This window comes from Leucopleurus acutus, assembly GCF_964270905.1.
Source record: "Leucopleurus acutus genome assembly, chromosome: 14".
NCBI classification, from domain to species: domain Eukaryota; kingdom Metazoa; phylum Chordata; class Mammalia; order Artiodactyla; family Delphinidae; genus Leucopleurus; species Leucopleurus acutus.
Genome location: NC_139156.1, coordinates 9,312,677 through 9,331,095, shown reverse-complemented (window position 1 = coordinate 9,331,095; position 18,419 = coordinate 9,312,677). Strand labels below are relative to the sequence as shown.

The 18,419-nt window shown below is 52.1% G+C and overlaps 1 protein-coding gene across 1 annotated transcript in view; it reads left to right on the top strand.

Annotated features, from left to right (window-relative positions):
* The window catches only part of HTRA1 (HtrA serine peptidase 1), a 57,346-nt gene that overhangs the window by 37,114 nt on the left and 1,813 nt on the right, over positions 1–18,419 (top strand). Inside the window, exons 4-8 of the mRNA XM_082854747.1 lie at positions 12,888–13,082; positions 14,121–14,153; positions 15,921–16,035; positions 16,599–16,656; positions 18,126–18,221. Coding sequence (XP_082710873.1) covers positions 12,888–13,082; positions 14,121–14,153; positions 15,921–16,035; positions 16,599–16,656; positions 18,126–18,221 — 497 coding nt within the window. The remainder of the gene's footprint in view (positions 1–12,887; positions 13,083–14,120; positions 14,154–15,920; positions 16,036–16,598; positions 16,657–18,125; positions 18,222–18,419) is intronic.

Below are 18,419 nucleotides of genomic sequence, written 5' to 3'. Positions count from 1 at the left end.
GCCTCCCCTCGTCACTCAGGGCATGCGTAACCCCGGAGGTGATCACATTTCCTCGTTCATTCGTCCCTTCTCGCCCCCTCTTCATAACTCACGATGGTCTTATTCACTTGTGGATGTCAGTTTCCCTCTGCTGCTGGAGTGTGAGGGGCACTCCTGTCTCAGTCCCGTGTGAGGAGGCAGAGGCTCAGCAGCAGTGTCCTGGGTGTGAACCGCGAGCCCTCCGCTCAACGGCAGGCAAGGCCGGCTGCCCTGAGGGCTCGGGGAGCAGGGAGGCACTGGGGCGCCTGCAGTGATCTGCTGCCCCCTTTCCGGCGAGGAGGTGACCGCGCAGCGGGCTGACTGCAGGGCAGCAGCCCCCAGACTCCGAGGCCAGTTCTCATCTGATCCAACGGCTGCCTGGGGTTTGGACGGACGGCGTGTTGCTTTGCTGGGGCCCCCGTGGCTCTGCGGTCTTTGGTAACTCAGAGCCCTGGTGAGGTGGTGAGGTTTCCTGTGGGCATTTTTACCCCGACGCCAACACCCAGGGGAATATTTGGAAGCAAGCTTGTCGAGGCTTGTGAAGTGGTTTTCTTCCCTCACTCCCAGACCTGCATCCGCCCTTGGCCACCTTTGGGCCAGATGCCACCTATGGCCCTGTTTGAAGTGGCTGAAGAGTGACAGCCCTGGGCACGGGGGCTGCTTTGTGGGCAGAGGGTCCTTCTCCTGCTGAGCGGGCTCTGGTCTCTCCAGGCCTGTCTCCTGGAACGTGGCCTGCTTGCAGTGGATCTGCCCCAACTTCTCTGAGTGAGGAGGGTCCAGGCGGCCTGGGGACGATGGTGGGGGAGGGGAGTGGCGGGTACCAGGTGTGACTCGTGCCCCTCCACTCCCCCACCCTGCGCCCAGCCTTCAGCCAGTTCCCCTCAGACAACCTGATTGTCAGAAGGCGCTGACTCAGCCGCCTGAGCTCATCCAAAAGTGGATCAGATAACACAGAGCCTGTGCTGGACCGGCTCCCCATCTTCTGGAGTCTGTCACTCATGCTTGTAAAGTAACCAAGAGCTGGAATGCTGCTTGCCCTACCATAGTTACCCTCGTATTTTGTTTCTGTGTTTTTCCATTTGAATTCTTTTCCCCACTCCCTCCGTCCTGGTTGTTTTGTGGTCTCTCCTCTTTTTCTCCCTGAACTGAGAGGCCTGCATTGCATTCGTTAAAGAGGCCCCAGACCCTGTCGATGTAACGAGGCTTCTGTTACCGTATTGATTTTTACCATTTTTAGGGGGATGCAGATCAGTATTGCATTAGGTGATGTCAATCCAGACGCTGGCGGGGAAGCCGGCGTCTTTTGCTCTGGGCCAGCCTGTGTCCAGAGGCTCATGGGGACGAGGCTTCTCATTGTTCTGACTGCAGCTTCTCGCGGAGTGAAAATATTTCAGTTCCCCAGACTATCAGAGCTGGAGGCCTTGTGTGTTCTCTGGCCCCATTTCAGGAGCTTGGTTGATTGTTAAGGGAATTCTTGGCTGTGTTTTTCTCTTAATATGGTGATGCTTGTTTTCCACTTTGGCAGACTCTCTTCAGGGTATTTGACCAAGACTCTTATTTATGGTTCTGACAAAGCAGCTGGGTTGTCGGGACTGAATTTGTAGATGCTTCATCGGGAATGTCCCCTTCAATGAGGAGGGAGGGCATGCATTGTCAGTTTAGTGAGTGAGTAGCAGCATGTTGGGGCCCAGGGTTGGCTAGCTGTGGCCTGCAGTCCAAATCCGGCCCTCCATCTGCTTTTGTAAATAAAGTTTTATTGAAACACAGCCATGCCCATTTGCTTATGTATCAGTAGAGTCTACAGCTGCTTTTGCTGGATGGCAGCAGAGTAGAGTAGTTGGGATGGAGACCACACGGCCCGTGAAGCCAAAAGTAGTTACTCTTTGGCCTTTCACAGAAAAAGAAGTTTGCCAACCCCAGTGTGAGATGATTAACACCTTGTTCTAAAGGAGCAAAGTGTGCTTGGACCAAAATATACTCTTAAGACCCAAGTGAGGTGAAGCACGAGGTCACTACAGGGGAAAGGGCAGAGAAGCTGATCTCATTTGCTCTTGTGGGGACTGTGCTTCTTTGCTGAAGAAGATGCTTCGGTCTTGCCGGATTAAGCAGAGAGAGGCCTTAGTTTTGACCATTTCTCTGTAATATCGGTAGAGAGGAATTTTGTGAATTTGAAGATGTTTTCCAAATTATTATTCAATTTTAAATCCTAGTGATCTTTTAAGGTCTCGTTGGTTCATTCTTTCAGTTATTCCTTATTCATTCACAGAGTCCATAAATATTTATTGAGCATCTATTTGACCAAACACTGTGTTAGGTGCTGAGGATGTAACAGCAATGGGCAAAAGCCATGGAGCTTATGGTCTAGTGTGGGAAACAGGTAAACTGGAATAAATAGGGTCGTTGGTACAATGAAGGAACAGATAGAAGAAGCAGGAGAAGGCACTGGAGCTGGGGAGACCCTGAAGGTAGTATAGGCAGAGAAGCTTATCTGAGGAGGTAACATCCAAGCTGAGACGTGGAGGACAGACAGAGCCAGCCAAGGGGAAGAGCGGGGTACCTAGGGTTGCTTCGATTTCCTTTTCTGCCCATCCTGAGGACCTGGACCTGCGGCCCAGTGCAAACTTATTTCCCAGTGAGTTTTTGAGAGGCCTCCAGAACACAAGCCAGTGCTTCTGGTTAGCCGGTTCCTCTGCCTATTGTCCATGTATCTTACTGGCCTTGGTTCTTTGGGGTTTCCGGTTGTACTCTGGAAAGCTCCATTTTCTTATGTAGTCAATCTCCTGAGAGTCTAGAAGTGCAAAGGGTTCAGAATGAGCTGCTCGCCTCTTATTCACGGCAGGATGCAGGCAGTTTCCCAAAACTGGTTTCCTAAAACCAACCACTTTCTATGGCAAGGCAGAAATAAGACATTCTGGTGAACTGAGGACTGATTATTCTAATAAATGTGCTAAGCAACAAGTCACTTTTGTTAAATAAGGCACCAGAATCTGATAACGAGAACATATGACTCAGGGTATTTCCCTTTTTGCTTTGGCTGCCAGGCAGCTCATAGAAACCATTGGCCCTGTGGCTAGAATACTTCCTATGCCACCATTTTATGTCATAAAGAGATATGAATTAACTCATTGTAGTAAGCCCTGTGTCATTGACCATCTCAAATTATTTTTATCTAGAGGAGGTTATACGTCTTTAAGAATTTTTTAGAATAAATTTTACAAGAATGATATATCCTGCATATGGAGCCACATGAGCTCTGTGTGGTCATGGGTAATGGTCACTGTGCCCTCAATTCAGTTCAGCAGTTACCGAGTGGCTGCTATGTGTTGAGCACTGAACCTACCAGAGTGAGAGCACAGCCCTTCCCTTTGCGGAGCTGGTGGGTATAAGTTGTCCCTTTACCCACCTGAGCCCTGAGCCTACCACCGTATAGACGGCTGAAAACCAGGCTGCAACTGGAGTCCTTACCCAAACGGAAATGCCAGGCCCTGGCTAACCCCAAAGTTAGTCCAAATATTGGACTAATCCCAATTTTAACATCCTGATGGATCTTTTAAGACCTGATTTGTTTATTTGTTCATATATTCACTTTCACATCCAATGATTTTCATAAATATTTATTGGCCAAACAACGTTGTAGCAGCAGTGGCTAACTTGAAGTCGCCAGATTAAAGTGCAGGGGTTGAGGGCTTCCCTGGTGGCGCAGTGGTTGGGAGTCCGCCTGCCGATGCGGGGGACGTGGGTTCGTGCCCCAGTCCGGGAGGATCCCACATGTCACGGAGCGGCTGGGCCCGTGGGCCATGGCCGCCGGGCCTGTGCGTCCGGAGCCTGTGCTCCACGGCGCGGGAGGCCACGGCAGTGAGAGGCCCGCCTACTGCAAAAAAAAAAAAAAAAGTGGAGGGGTTGATAGATGAGAAGACAAAATTACACCTGATGAGATGGTGTTTCTCCTACTCTCCATGCCACAAACTATATACAGTCACTGGCTGTCGGGCTCCCGTATAGAAATGTTGACATTTCCATACGGGAATATTTGAAATGCCAGTGTTTCTTGATGTAGCCTAAAGGAGTCTAGATATCATGGTGCTGTGCATAAACAGTGAGGGGGAAGTTTGCTTCATCAGCCCTTTCTCTGTTTTGTTTTTTCGTAACCATCCTCTGTTCCTTTTCTCTCTTTCTCTCCATCTCCCCCACTTCTCTTGTCTGTCCCACCTGAACATCCCCCCACTCATCCCACCTCTTCCCCTCCTCCCCTCCCTGTATAGCAACTGTAATATGTCAATCTGGGGAAACGGACGGGGGTAACTTGATTACACGGTCCTTCCGAGTTCAGCGCGTGTTGTGATCTCGGTGCTGTGTAGCAGATCCTTCCTGGCCTGGCCTCCCGGCTCACCTGCGCACTGCAGCCGCCCTCCCTTGGTGGTACCCTTGACCTTGTCGTCACTGATAACCTCTCCGCTCTCTAATCTGAATGCCAAGCATCTCAGTCTTGGTTCACCTCCTCCTCCCCCGGCACAGCTGCTTTATGGGCATGTGACCTGTGCCCTTACAGGCCCTATGCTCAGAACGGAACCCCGCTTGAGGGTTTAATGCTCTGAGGTCTTTGTTTTAATTTTATCTTTGAATTTTGTGCTTTGTACGTGAAGTCTGATGAGACAGTGGAGTATGTGCTGGGGCTTAGAGCCTTGGCCTCCGCCCTGTTTCTTTTCCTGTTGCCTTCCTACCTCCCCAGGATGGGTTCTTGGCTTCCCTACTCCTCTGGCCCCTGGGACCTCGGACCCCGCACAGCAATCACTGCCACCCTCCTTCCCCCAGGGAGTACCGGCATGGGGTACATACACCCCACAGCATCTTGGGCAGCGGGTAGATGATGCCACAGGTCATTCTGCCGGCAGTGAGGCAGGACTAAGCCTTTTCCACCCCGTCCGGGTACCTAGTGCATCCTGGTGCCGAAGGAAGTTGCAGTGCCCTTGGGGGTGGTCCATCCTCTGTGGGTTGGGGCAGTGAGCTCTTGGGATGGGGAGAGGCCTGGCTCTACTACCCTGTCGCTGCTCGGGCACAGTGCATGGGTCTGTCCAGTAGCTGGTGAGCAGAGCACTGAGTCTGAGTCTCCTGGGCCTGCACTCACCCCATGAAAATCTTTGTGCCCCAGGGAGCATGACACTGAACAGCAAATAAAAACATCGGGACAGATGAAGAGAGAGAGAGAATATAGAAGAAAAAAAAAAAGCTTTATATTTTAGTACCTTTAATGGCACTTTTTATGCACTTTATGAACAAGGCGTCTCCATGTTTATTTTGTCCTGGGCCCTGCAAATTCTGTAGCAGATCTGTGGTTCATCTGGGTCCACCCATCTGCTCACATTCCCCTGTCCCTCAGCCCCTCGTGGGCTCACTTCCCTCCTTCCCCAGGCGGGATCCCTGTGTCTCAGGCGAGTCTTAGCTGCTAACATCCCCCTGAACTCTGTGGTCTCGTTTGCTGTTCCTTAGGAAGCATGCAAGTTCAGTGCCACTGCTTCTTGCTGTGTATGGGGGTCGCGCACGGGAGATGTGCTCTTTTCCCCCATTGCCTATTTTTTTTAAAGAAAATGAAAGGTTAGCATAACTGTTTCCAGAAGACACATTGAATCACTTAGTTGAGTCTCAGCCAGTTGCTGCAGCATTAACCTTTGAAGCAAACTTCATCCAACACACAACACCAGCCTGCAAACCCCAGCCTCTTGAAAACAGTGTGCTGGGCAGCTGGTGGATACAGTGGCTTCTGCAGATTCAGCAACAAAAATGTTTTTGTAACAGGAGCAGTTTATACTTTGCAAGGAAGAGAAAGAAGTAGTTGACTTGTCTCATGAGGTTAAAAGAAAGTTGCCAATTTTTTTTTTAGTTTTATTTGTTCATTTTATTGCTCTTCTCTCCAAGCTTTAGTGAATGAGGTTGCAACGAGAGGAGCGCTCAAGGGCTTTTAGGCCAAACCCAGGGTGGCCAGAAGCTGAAATGTTGATGGATCATTGTTTTTAGGTCCGCTCTAGATGATTTCTGGCTGAGCCAGCGTCTGGAGAATTCCAGGAATCCCCTTTCCTCTTGCGGCTGTAAGAGTTTGCAGGGATCATCTGACCTCTTTGCGAAGTTGTATGAAAAGAGATTTATTAAGGACTCTGGTGCTTGTCTTTTTTCTTTTTCAAAAAATAAATAAATTTATTTATTTGGATTTATTTGGGGCTGTGTTGGGTCTTCGTTGCTGCGCACGGGCTTTCTCTAGTTGTGGCGAGCGGGCACTGCTCTTCGATGCAGTGCGCGGGCTTTTCATTACGGCGGCTTCTCTTGTTGCGGAGCACGGGCTCTAGGTGCACAGGCTTCAGTTGTTGTGGCGTGTTGGGCTTCAGTAGTTGTGGCGTGTTGGGCTTCAGTAGTTGTGGCTCGTGGGCTCTAGAGTTCAGGCTCAGTAGCTGTGGCGCATGGGCTTAGTTGCTTTGCGGCATGTGGGATCTTCCCAGACCAGGGCTCGAACCCGTGTCTCCTACATTGGCAGGCGGATTCTTAACCACCGCGCCATCAGGGAAGTACGTCTGGTGCTTGTTTTGATCTCACCAATTTAACCATTGTCTGCTAATAGGTTTTTTTTTTTTTTTTGAAATCTACCAGGTCTTCTGGAAAGATCCCTAATTGTCAGAGCTGGGATGACTTTGGACATCACCAGGCTCGACTCCCTTATTTTAGAAGTGATAAAACTGAGACCCAGAGAAGTCTGTCAAGTGGCCCAAGGTCAGAGTGAGTTAATACAGATGCCCTGCTCCCTGGGACTGTGTGCTCCCAGCGTACGTGGAGGCTGTGGTGGTGCTGTGTGTGTGTTTTGTCTGTGTCTTCACTCTGCACCACCCTTTGTGGATGCTGGAGGATAAGCCCATAGCAAGTCATCAGCCAGGGCCCTTACTCAGCACAGGCCTTTTCTTCCCTGTGGGAATCAGCTGTTGTGATGCCCCTTCAGGGGGATCCCAGGCCACACGGCGAGCCCGTGAAGCAGGCAGTGCCACACAGCAGGGGCTTGTCTGAGGGTACCACCGTGGCCTGGGCCCTCACCCTGAGGACGTGTGACCTTGGCTTCCTCTGGCTGTGGCCTCTGCTCTGCTTCCCTTCAGCTCCTGGCCCTGTTGTGTGTCATGTCTGCTCCCGTCTCCCGCCCTGCCCCGTGGCAAGGTCTGGCAGAGAGGCTCTTCTCTGGTGGCTGGCTGTGCACCCTGAGCATCCGGGCGGTGAGCACTGCTGAGAACACCTGGGCTTTCGGTACCACCACCACCAGCTGCAGGACCGTCGGTCCCCTGGTGAGCGGAATGGGCACGATGCCCGTCCCATCTGCTCATGGGACAGAGCACAAGGCGTGTAGGGCATGCGAATAAGAGGGAGGTGTGTCTACACGGATGAGGCTCTGCTCGGACCACTTGTATTTCACGCTGACTGCCCTAGAAATGTGTGGCCATTGCTTTCCTCTGAAGCGGACTTCTCCTCTTTCTCCCCTCTGCCAAAAAAAGAAAGCTGCATGAAGGAACGTACACCTACAGATGTTTCCAGACACGTATGAGCATCACCACTGTAAAAGGAGCCAGCTTTGGTGGACTCTGATGTGGCCCAGCACGCAGCCCTTCTCCTCCCTGCTGGCACAGCACTGAGTTTGTTTTAGGTCCACTCCTGACCGCCCCCCGCATTCCTAACTGAGGCAAATCCTGAGAGGCTAAGGCAGTCACCAGGGCCATGATCCCCCCCCACCTAAGGGTGGTTGAGGATAACCTATGACCAGGCAGTGGCTGATGACCCATGAGGAAGAATGTGCTGGGCCCTTCTGGATTCTCAGCTCTTCTGAAGAGACACACAAGGGAGAAAAGAGTCTGTTACTTCCAGTGGGCATTGCTGCATCTTTATGTCATGCCTGGAATGATGGTGGCCCTCCTGTGACCATGGGCCCAGGCTGCCGTTGATCAGACGGAAGGAAGGCAGGAGCTTCTCCTTGACTGACGTTGTCCTTGAGCCTTTGAAGGGAGCAGCCCTCTGCCATCGCGCCCGTGAGCAGGTGGATGTTCACTCCACTTTGCATTGGGTTTTTTGTTACTTGCAGCTGAAAAAAAACCCCCAAAAAACCCTAATTGATGCATCCAAATCATTTTTAGTGTTGATCTATATTTAGCCTTTATGGAAGATTCTAGGCTGAGCTGCCCTTGGGAAGGGAGATGGATTTTATCTCTTTTTACTGCTGTGTGTTCTGCTGGCTTGTGTGTTTCCCTCCACCATCAGACAGTAAGCCTGGAGGGCACGGGTGGGTTTCATTGATCTTTCATGTTCCTTGTGCCAGGCCCGTCCTCAGTGAATGCTTGTTGAGAAAGTTCTCTTTCATGTAGGCAGCGTTTTGTGGGAGCGGTGATGCCAGGCCTGCTGGTTGTTGTCTGTTTGTTTGCTGGCATCTAAACAAACAGTAAGAGCCTTCTTTAATCGTGCTACTCACCAGCCTCTTCCAGGTTTTAGCAGTCAATCTATCATGCCATTAGTATCCTGCCTACGGCTTGTAGTTAGTGATTTAACTCGGACGTAGAGTCCACACGCAGGACTCTTGACACCCTCGTCTGGGCTGTCTCCATCGGCCTGACTGGCATGGCCGACGACCCGGTTGTTCTCAGGATCTGTGTTCCCTTCCAGCCCCTCTTGTTGACTCTGCTGTGAGGCCGGCATGTAGCACAAGTGAGTCACTTGCAAACCGAGGATGCTGTGCCTTTCAACGCGACGTCCCCTCTGCCCCACTGGCCTCCCAGCTTCCTCCCTCTCCTGAACAAGAGCATGACCTTGAGAACGGGCAGTGTGATGGCCTCACTTTGGGATGCCCCTCGTCCTGGAGGGATTGGGACAGCGTGAGCTACACGCTCCCCTGGTGGGGCCCGAGGGCTTCTGCTCCGCTCTGATCCGGAGCTCGGGGTTGAGCTTTTGCCACGTTCAAGCTCCCCATCCCGGCTTTGCTGTGTACCCGACTTGCATTTCAGCCTCCCTCCCCGCCAGTGGTTGGAGAATCTGGAGACAAGGAGCGGGAGCCTCACGCCCCAGTCTTCCTCCTTCCCACTCTGCTCCTCCCGGCTGCCAAGTGGAGGATGGATGTCTGCGCCTTTACTTCGTAGGTGTGTTGCGAGGCTCCTGCGAGGTGCTGAGATGTGGGCTGTTAGGAGAGGGTCGGTTGGGCATCTCCAAGATGGCCTGTGGCTGGGCCGCTTCACAGGGGGGCTCAGACAGAGTGTCTGCTGCAGGGAGCCCGGAGCCGGCTTTGATGTGGGCGGCCTGGGAACCAGCCTGCGGACAGCAGCGCGGGGTTAAACCAGGAACGGGTGGCCCCAGGGTTTCCCATCCGCAGGTCAAGGCCGAGGCATGCCTTGGCGCTTCCAGCCGTATCTGCTTTTCGTCTCCCCCCGAGTCCCCCTGTGGAGCGTGTGTCTAGACAGCTGTGGAAGAAAACGCTCGATTGCCGAATAGGAATTTGGCCAGCAGAGGTGTAGCTGCGCCGAGCAGACAGGCCCAAGGTGAGGAGGGAGGATGAGGAAGAGCCCCACGTGGGTGTGGAGCAGGCTGGAGAGCCTGGCGCCTGTGCGGCCCGCTGGCACCTGCGGGAGACGGGAGCCAAATGGCCCCCTAAAGGCATTTTGGCCTCATGGAGGCTGTAAATCTGGCCTGGCCCACGTCTCTGCCCCACGGCACTCTCTTGCAAAGATTTCTGCCTACAATTAGAATTCACATTAACACCTACAAGGAGTGAAGGTCTGGGAGGTGGGAGACCTGTTCTCTCGTTTAGCCAGGCTGCTCGTGAGCTGTGAGAAGTCACTCCCTCTCTGAGCCTCAGTTTCCACATCTGTAAGATGGGAAGAAACATGCCCTAACTGCCAAGGGGGTCATGAAAGTGCTTTGTCACCTGGGAGGTAAAATGTCACCTGTGTCATTCCTTTCGCATCAGTCCAAGCTTCATAGTCTAAGGATCCCCCTTGATACGTGTCCACTTGCTTATTTCTGTCTTATGATTGTCCTTTAGAATCTAGGAGATGTTTGAGTGAATAAAAACTTAAACAAGGTGATACTTGGTGTTGCCATCGGTGCAGGTTTGGCTAAATGACCACTTGTGATCCGAATTTCTTCCCCTTGTGTTGAAGTGAGGATTGGTCCTCGGGGAGACTCTGGGCTCCTATCACTGGTGTCCACTTGTCCAAGCCTGCATGGTCACTACAGTGTGGTGACTTCACTGCGCTGGACCCAAGCTCATCCACAGGCTTCCCTGGGCCCCGTTACTGGCCACAGGCCTGTTCCTCCCCAGTGAGTGCAGCCAGCCGAGCGGCAGGCCCTGGGTGTTCTCCTTCCCTCCTGGGGGGGGTCTCTCCCCTCCGTCCTCACAGCTTCTGCTCCCCAAGAACATGTGCCTCCTTTTCCCATCCCCGGGGCCTGAGCTCTGACTTGGAAGAGGGGAGTTCCAGGGAGCGCTGTCTTTGGGCCCCTCTGCCTTCTCAACCCCCTGAGACGCAGGGGCCTGGGTCTGGCCCCCTTCCTAGGGGCTGGGGGTGGAGGAACGGGGGCGGGCGGTGAGCAAATGCTAATGAAGACCCTCTGCAGTGAGTCCTGCCCTGTAACTTTCTGATGTGGTTCTCGGCTTGTGGCTGAGCTGATGTGGGCTGGGCCCGCCTTTCTGTGTTTGAACCTGAACTCTTGCCTTGAAGCTGGTGAAAAGCAACTGTAATCTTGGGCAGCCTGGCAAACCCAGCCCAGGAGCCTTCGCCACTGTGTCCCCTTGCCCACCCCCCAAGCCCAGCCCTGAAAGCAGTCCCTGGGCCCTGAAGGAGTGCTAGTGTCCCTGGCGGGCCTCCCCACAGTGGTCAGTGCTCATCACTGGCCCTGACTCCTGCCCACCCACCCGCTGTGGCTACTGGATGAAGTCATTCCTGGCAGGGGCGGCTGGCGCGGGCCCAGGGTAAACAGGCCATGCTGAGCTCATTGGCGTGCTTCTGGATGAGCTCGGGGAGTGGGGACTGCAGGCTGCCCCCTCCAGAGCAGTACCACACACGCCAGCCTCAGGCGACCGCAAGGGCAAAGTGTCACTGTCAGGGCAGGCCTGTGCCACCAGCCTCCTCCTAGTGGAGGGCTGGGTGACATGCGCTACTTTGTGGGAGTTTCGTTGTGGGGTTTCCCGCATTGAGACTGCATAGACCCTGATACTAATAACAATAACCAACACCTCTGATGCTTACGTGTCCCAGTTATGTGGTGCTTAACTGAGTCAGGTGCTCTTCAAAGAGCCATTCTGGTCTCAAGTCGCTTAATTCTGACAACACACCAGTGAGATACGTGTGCCGCGTTATTCCCGTTTTCCAGGTGAGAACACGGAGGACCAGAGTGGCTGCAAGCTTGAGCCAGGATCTAATTAGGCCGCCTGGTCTCAGGTCCGTGCTCTTCACTGGGGCACTCTTCTAGGCTTCTCAGTACCTGTGATCTGAGGGGCATCCCTTCTCATGCAGCCCCTTAAAGGTTTAGGTCTTGGATCCCTTCTTCAATATCCCTTCTTCCTCTTTGAGTTTTCTGACCCAGCTTGTCCCTGACCAGCATCTTCCTTATTTGGGGTCAGAGGGGTTCTTTGTGACTCAGTGCTTTGTGGTGGATGAGAGTCTGGGTTCGGGGTTGCACTTTTAAATCCCTGGCTGGTCTCAAGTCACCCAGTTGCTTGGAGTCTCAGTGTCTTCATCTGTCAAATGGGCTGAGTGATCTCCCCATCTCATCAGCTGGCGTCTGCTTCATCCCGGCGAAGGAAGTGCTAAGTAACCGCTGGTTTCCACTCCCTGCACCCTCCCAGCCTCCTCTCCTCTTTCCTTCTTTTTCGAGGTGGACGAACATGAGGACTCTCACCTCACAATTAGCACTAGGCCTGGGCCAGCTCTTTGCTTTCTGGGCTGGTCCACACTGTTCAGAGCAACTGCTCATTTTGTCTCAGGAAACAAAGGAGAAAGGAACTTGGAGGTTTGCCTGGCTCCAGGGAGGAAGGGAGGGAGGAGAGCTTAGAGCCTTCTCAGATGGAAGCCCAGCTCAGCCCTAGTGACGAGAGCTGGCTTTATTTTGTCCAGTTTTGGTTTGAAGAGTAGTTTGGGGCTTCTGACTCTGCCTGGCCCTCACAGGGCGTCGGGGATCAACCAGCCTTTGTTGGGTTAATCAGCCCGCCAGGGACGGGAGCAGAGGTAGTTGATGCAAGACCTTTCCAGGCAAGGAGAGAGCCCACCTCTTGGGTCTTGGCGTCTCGGGGCCCTGGATGCCCTGTTGCCCCCAGCCCCGCCCCTGCCCCTCCCCAGGATTGCATGTGCTTAGCACAGAGATGCACCGGACGGAGTCAGGGCAGCTGCAAGCCCACAGAGCCCCCGATTCTTCACAACCCAGGAGGGACGAGCCTATGATAAGTGGGGGGGTGTGGGCTCTGGATCCTTCCCTGTGGCTCTCTAAGAGTGCTGCAGTCAGGCTTGCCCGCAGTCCTAAACCTGTCCCCCTCTGTCTCCTGGCCTCCGGATTTCAGAGCAAGTCTGTGCTGATAGCTTCAAGATGTGCTGAGACCCTGAGCTGGCCTCCAGTGTCCGTCCCACGTCTTCCTTGGCGTGTGGCAGCGGCAGTGCGCACTTGACTTGCAGCAGCTTACAAGGAGGCACTGATTATCTTGGGTGGGAGGGAAGATAGTCCTCAGCTGGGAAGGGATGCTAGGCCTGACCTCGGTTTCCTGCAAGGCCTGGTGGGTATGAGCGGTGTCCCTTACCTGGCGCTCCACGACATCTGTGCGTTTATCCGTTCTGTTCGCTTAACCAAATGCAGCAACGCCAACCTTGTGTTTCCAGGGAAAGCTGCCCGTGCTACTGCTTGGCCGCTCCTCGGAGCTGCGGCCCGGAGAGTTCGTGGTTGCCATTGGAAGCCCGTTTTCCCTTCAGAACACTGTCACCACTGGCATTGTCAGCACCACCCAGCGAGGAGGCAAAGAGCTGGGGCTCCGGAACTCGGACATGGACTACATCCAGACAGACGCCATCATCAACGTGAGCCCTCTCCGCTGCAGGGTCGCGTGGGCTTTTGGAAGCTGGGCTGGGCTTAGGAACCAGGGCTGGAGTCAGGATCCTCAAGGTGCTTTCAAGGATCTCCTAAAGCAGATGAGGCAGAGGGCTGGTCCTCAGCCTGTTGGCAGTCTCCGGGGACTCCCGTGACGGGAACTTGAGATTTGCCAAAGTTTGTAGCCCGGAGGAGCTCTCCGTGCCCCCTGCCGCCCTGCCCCAGGGTCAGCCACCCCTGGCTGGAGCTGCTTCTTCAACTTCGTGGCAGGAGGGATGCTCACCTCAGCACAGGCTCTGTAGCCCCGAGAGGAGTTTGCATTGCCTTGTGGGGGGGAGCGGTCTGTGCATCAGGCCGACCCATTCGATGTCTAATGAGGTCAAGGGTTATCACACACAATCTCATCAATGGGATCTTTTTTAAGTCACATTTTTCCACTTCAGCTGTTTCCCTATAGGATTAACGTTTCTAAAAAGCATTTTCCCCTATATCTATCTAGTAAGTAAGAAACACAGCGTGTCTTGTGCACTCGCTGCGTCTGGTAGGCTTTATTCCCAAACTTTCTTGTGATCTTCATGAAGTAATGGAAATAGAGCAAGCCATGTGGATTTCCAGGCCAAGCAGCAAAGTAGGGGGTCACATAGATGTAGGGGGGGCGGTTTTGAAGATTTGAAATACTGTGATACTGGAGCAAGTGGGCAGCCGGCCTATTGCCAAGACAAGGAAGATGTGTTGGGTGTTTTGGGAATTTGTAGTTGGCCTTTGGGAATTTGTAGTTGGCAAAAAAAAAAAAAAAAAAAATCCATCCATCTATCTACCTATCTATCTATATCTATGTATATCCCCTTTATGGCACGTCTAAAACTTTCTGAAAATTGTTTAAGGTCCTTTTTGTCCCAGCAAAATACTAGGTAGACAGGAACAAAACTCCGGCAAGAACTTGCACTCAGGGACCTGCCAGGCAGAGAACTAGATTGGACCATGTAATGACATAAACTCATAACCTTTTCGTTTTTGCTTAATTTCAGTATGGGAACTCCGGAGGCCCATTAGTAAACCTGGTAAGGCCTTTAAAAAATCTATGTACATGTCTTTTTCTTCCTTTTGGTTTCTTTTCACACATGAACTTGCCAAAGCGCATTATCTAATTCTTTTAAAGTGAAATCTGTGACTGTACTGTAACTTGCAAATTACTCTTATCTTTTCTGCAAAGAGTAAGGCATGATGGAGTTTGGATTGGAACTGCTATGCCAGCAGACATGCTTATGTTTCAAAGTTACAAGTAAAGGCATTGGAATTCAGGTCCAATCCAGGAGTGGTTAAAGGAGTGGGTCTTTATTTTGAAGGTGTCAGCAGTTCTGGCCTGTCCCTACGCTGCCTAAGGAGCTGGCATGGCTCATCCACAGGGTTTGTCTTGGCCAGGGGCCCTCCTCTAAGACCAGGCTGGAATGAGGAGTTACCCCGCTCACAAAGATGTCACCTAAGTTTATATTTTATTTAAGCAAAAAAGGGAAGCCTTAGAATCGGACAGTCAGAGCCAGGGTGCAGCTCAGGGTCACCCATCCCAACTCTCATTTACAGGTGATGAAATCGAGGCCTTGTTTAGCAAAGCGCAGGATGGCAGTGCCTTCTTGAGGTCCCTCTGAGTCGGGCTCAGCGCTACGGGAAATGTGCAAGAAGTGACTTAAACGCTCCTGGCAGTTTTCCGTTCTAAGTCCGAGTTGAACGACCCTTTAACAATAGTGTTCAGAATAATGGTTGGATGGTGTGAGGCAAGACTGCTATACCAGGATTGTTTCCTATGGTGTGGCGTTCACTGAACTGTGAATTTATCTTGAATCGAAGCACACCCTGTAGACTGGCTTCCTCCATGATTTAAAGCTAATCTGTGACAAGCAGAGGCAGTGAGATGCGATTGGGAGCCCTCTGCCTCCCCAAAGTGCCCCGGAGTCAGCTTGGAAGTGAGGCTTTGTTTTGCTGATGATGACGTCCTTCCGCCCTAAGCGCTAAGGTTGTTTCTCCCTGACGTCAGCAGAGGAATCTTTTTTTTTTAAAATAAATTTATTTATTTATTATTTATTTTTGGCTGTGTTGGGTCTTCGTTGCTGCACACTGGCTTTCTCTAGTTGTGGCGAGCGGGGGCTACTCTTCGTTGCAGTGTCCAGCTTCTCATTGCTGTGGCTTCTCTTGCTGTGGAGCACGGGCTCTAGGCACTCGGGCTTCAGTAGTTGTGGCACACGGGCTCAGTAGTTGTGGCACGCGGGCTCAGTAGTTGTGGCTCGAGGGCTCTAGAGCTCAGGCTCAGTAGTTGTGGCGCACGGGCTTAGTTGCTCCGTGGTATGCGGGATCTTCCCAGACCAGGGCTCGAACCCGTGTCCTCTGCGTTGGCAGGCGGATTCTTAACCACTACACCACCAAGGAAGTCCCAGCAGAGGAATCTTAAGATCACTGGAAATGGGGGAAACAGGAAGGTGTGGACAGCCATCTAAAGGACTCTGGGGCTTTTGGAAGCATATTCCATGCCAAAGGAGCAAATGTGCATTTTGAAACTGTCTGTCGTGTCTGTTGCTGTGCTTTCGGCGTGGTGATCACTCAGCTCTGAGTCGAGTGGGTGTCGATTCTTCCGTTGCTGAGATTGGCTTACGCTGCCCAAGTCAGGCCTCTCCCTCTACGGCCCAGGAGCCCCCTCCCTCCAGCTCCCCCCACCTCACACATTTCTCTGAAGAAGCTCCAAGTCTCCTTTCTTGCAAATTCTCCACTCTCTATCGGTGCATATCTCCAGGTGAACCTTCATGGATTCAGTAAGCTGTTTCCATCTTGCTTTTCAGGATGGTGAAGTGATTGGAATTAACACACTGAAAGTGACAGCTGGTATCTCCTTTGCAATTCCATCTGATAAGATTAAAAAGTTCCTAACGGAATCCCACGACCGACAAGCCAAAGGTAGAGCATGTGCCCTGCGGGGACTTGGGTCGGGGAAAATGACACCCTGAGGGTCAGAAGGGAAAGGAACACACGCTATTAAGCCTGTGGTATTAGGTCATAGGTGTTGGACTGTTTTCAACCTATGATCATGAATGTGTCATATGGTTCAATCTGGGATGTACCGGGCATGATCCTGGGTGATTTCTGTACATCATTTCACTTCATTATTCATTATGTCATTTAATTCCTTTGCGTGATCAGGTGGGAATTATTAGTCCCATCTTATGGATGAGAAAACTGAGATTCATGGAGCTCATTCCTTCCACAAATGTTTACTGAACCTTCTGCTCACGTCAGGCTGGGGGTTTGAGGCTCAACAGGGTCCCTTGCAGGTGTGATGTTTACCTTCTACCTGGGGAAGAGAGGAGGCAGGTAGGACCCCCGTCAGGATTTGAACCACAAGCCGAGCGCATCCCACTATGGTCCTGACTCTACACAGCAAACTGGGGGACTGAACCCCGTGGCTCGTGGTGTACCCGGCACAGCCGCCAACTGGGCTGACCTTCTGTTGTCCTTTCCAGGCAAAGCCATCACCAAGAAGAAGTATATTGGCATCCGAATGATGTCACTGACATCCAGGTGGGTAACAGAATGTCTGTGTCTGTCTGTGTCTTAAATTTAAAACAAACCTGAACTTCAGAATACTCTCACTGGCACCCCTAAAAGGGAAACCTTACTTTGCTTCAAGACAGCTCAGTTTCTGGTTACAGTTAAGTAACATTAGGAAAGAGAGGAGGACCGTTAGCCTTGGCCTCTTGTTTTATCCTTCATGTTTGTTTCTGGGTTCTGAGCAGGCCCTTCCTTCTGGAAGATTCCATTCTTCTTGGAAGGCAGGCCTGAAGAGTCGGGGTGTTCGTCACTCCCCCATGCCTTCCTTTCACCACTTGCTCTGTTGAAACTCACATTCCAGGAGTGCCCCGAACACCTCCCTCAGCCCCAGAGCGCCCTGCCTTTCCTCAGCTCTGCCGCCTGTGGGCTGAGGCTCCTGGAAACACCTCCCTCAGCCCCAGAGCGCCCTGCCTTTCCTCAGCTCTGCCGCCTGTGGCCTGAGGCTCCTGGAATGCCCGTCAGGCCCAGCATGACTGATGGGCTTGTTTTTCCCGAGCTGGTGGAAGTTGTGGTATGTGGCTGCCGGACTCATAACGTCCTGGTATTTTAACCTTGATGAAAACATCTGGTGTAATCGTAGGAGTCCTGGTACCTAAGGGCTCGCTTGAAACTCTTGTAGGTAAAGTTGGCAAGGAGCAGAACATATTGATATAAATATTAATGTATTAATTATTGTAGTCAATTAGCTATTAATTGTGAACACATGTAATAAATGGTGGTACCTTTCTCAGCTGGCTTGCCAAGACTGAAACGTGCATCAGGTCTTGTTTGGGAACTCTGAGAGATGAAGGCGTAAGGAAGGACTACGGGCCCTGGGGTCCAGCTTCCTGGGTTCTTGTCCCAGCTCTACTGTTTCCTCGCTTGTGACCTTGAGATGACTTGACCCCTGAGTGCCTCAATTTCCTCCTCTCCGGAATGAGGATAACTGTGCAGGCATGTTGGTATGTGGTGAGGACTGAGTGATTTCATGTGTATCAAAGCTGGGATGAATGGGTGGTGGCAGTGGTCACTAGCCACGGCGACCCCGCCCACTATTTATCACGTGCTTGGCACTGGGCCAGATGCTGGACCTAGATGGTCTCATCGGGTCCTCACGACAACCCCATGTCGTTATCCCTGTTTTACAGGTGAGAAAACTAAGGCACAGAGAGGTTAAGCAACCGCCCAAGATCACACAGTCAGGAAGCGGCAGAGCTGGGGCTCCAAAGCAGGTCGACCACTATATTGTACTGACTCCTCAAGTGGTAGCTACTATCAATTAATAATAATGATGATAAAACACTTCCCTTGCTGTTATCCAGTAACTCTAGGAAGTAGGCAGTTTGAAGCAGAATCAAAATCCCTGGAGGAATTTTACGTTAGAATCGGGGAAGGAGGAGAAGCCGGGCAGGAGCCCCGTTGTTACCTAACAGTAATACAGGTATGTTTGTCCTGAGCAGCAAAGCCAAGGAGCTGAAGGATCGCCACCGAGACTTCCCAGATGTGCTTTCAGGAGCGTATATTATCGAAGTCATTCCTGATACCCCCGCAGAAGCGTGAGTGAGAATTATTTTCCCTTTTCCTAATATCCTTGTGTTTCCTGAAGGTAGGGGGCAGGGGGCTGTTCTTTTCCTATCAGCTCAGGTGATTGTGAGAATCCTTGACAAATTGTCGGACGTCCCTGGTCGACTCTGCCAGTCAGGACTTCCAACCTGGTTCAGCTCAGGACTCATCAGCAAAAGGTTGCTTCCTAT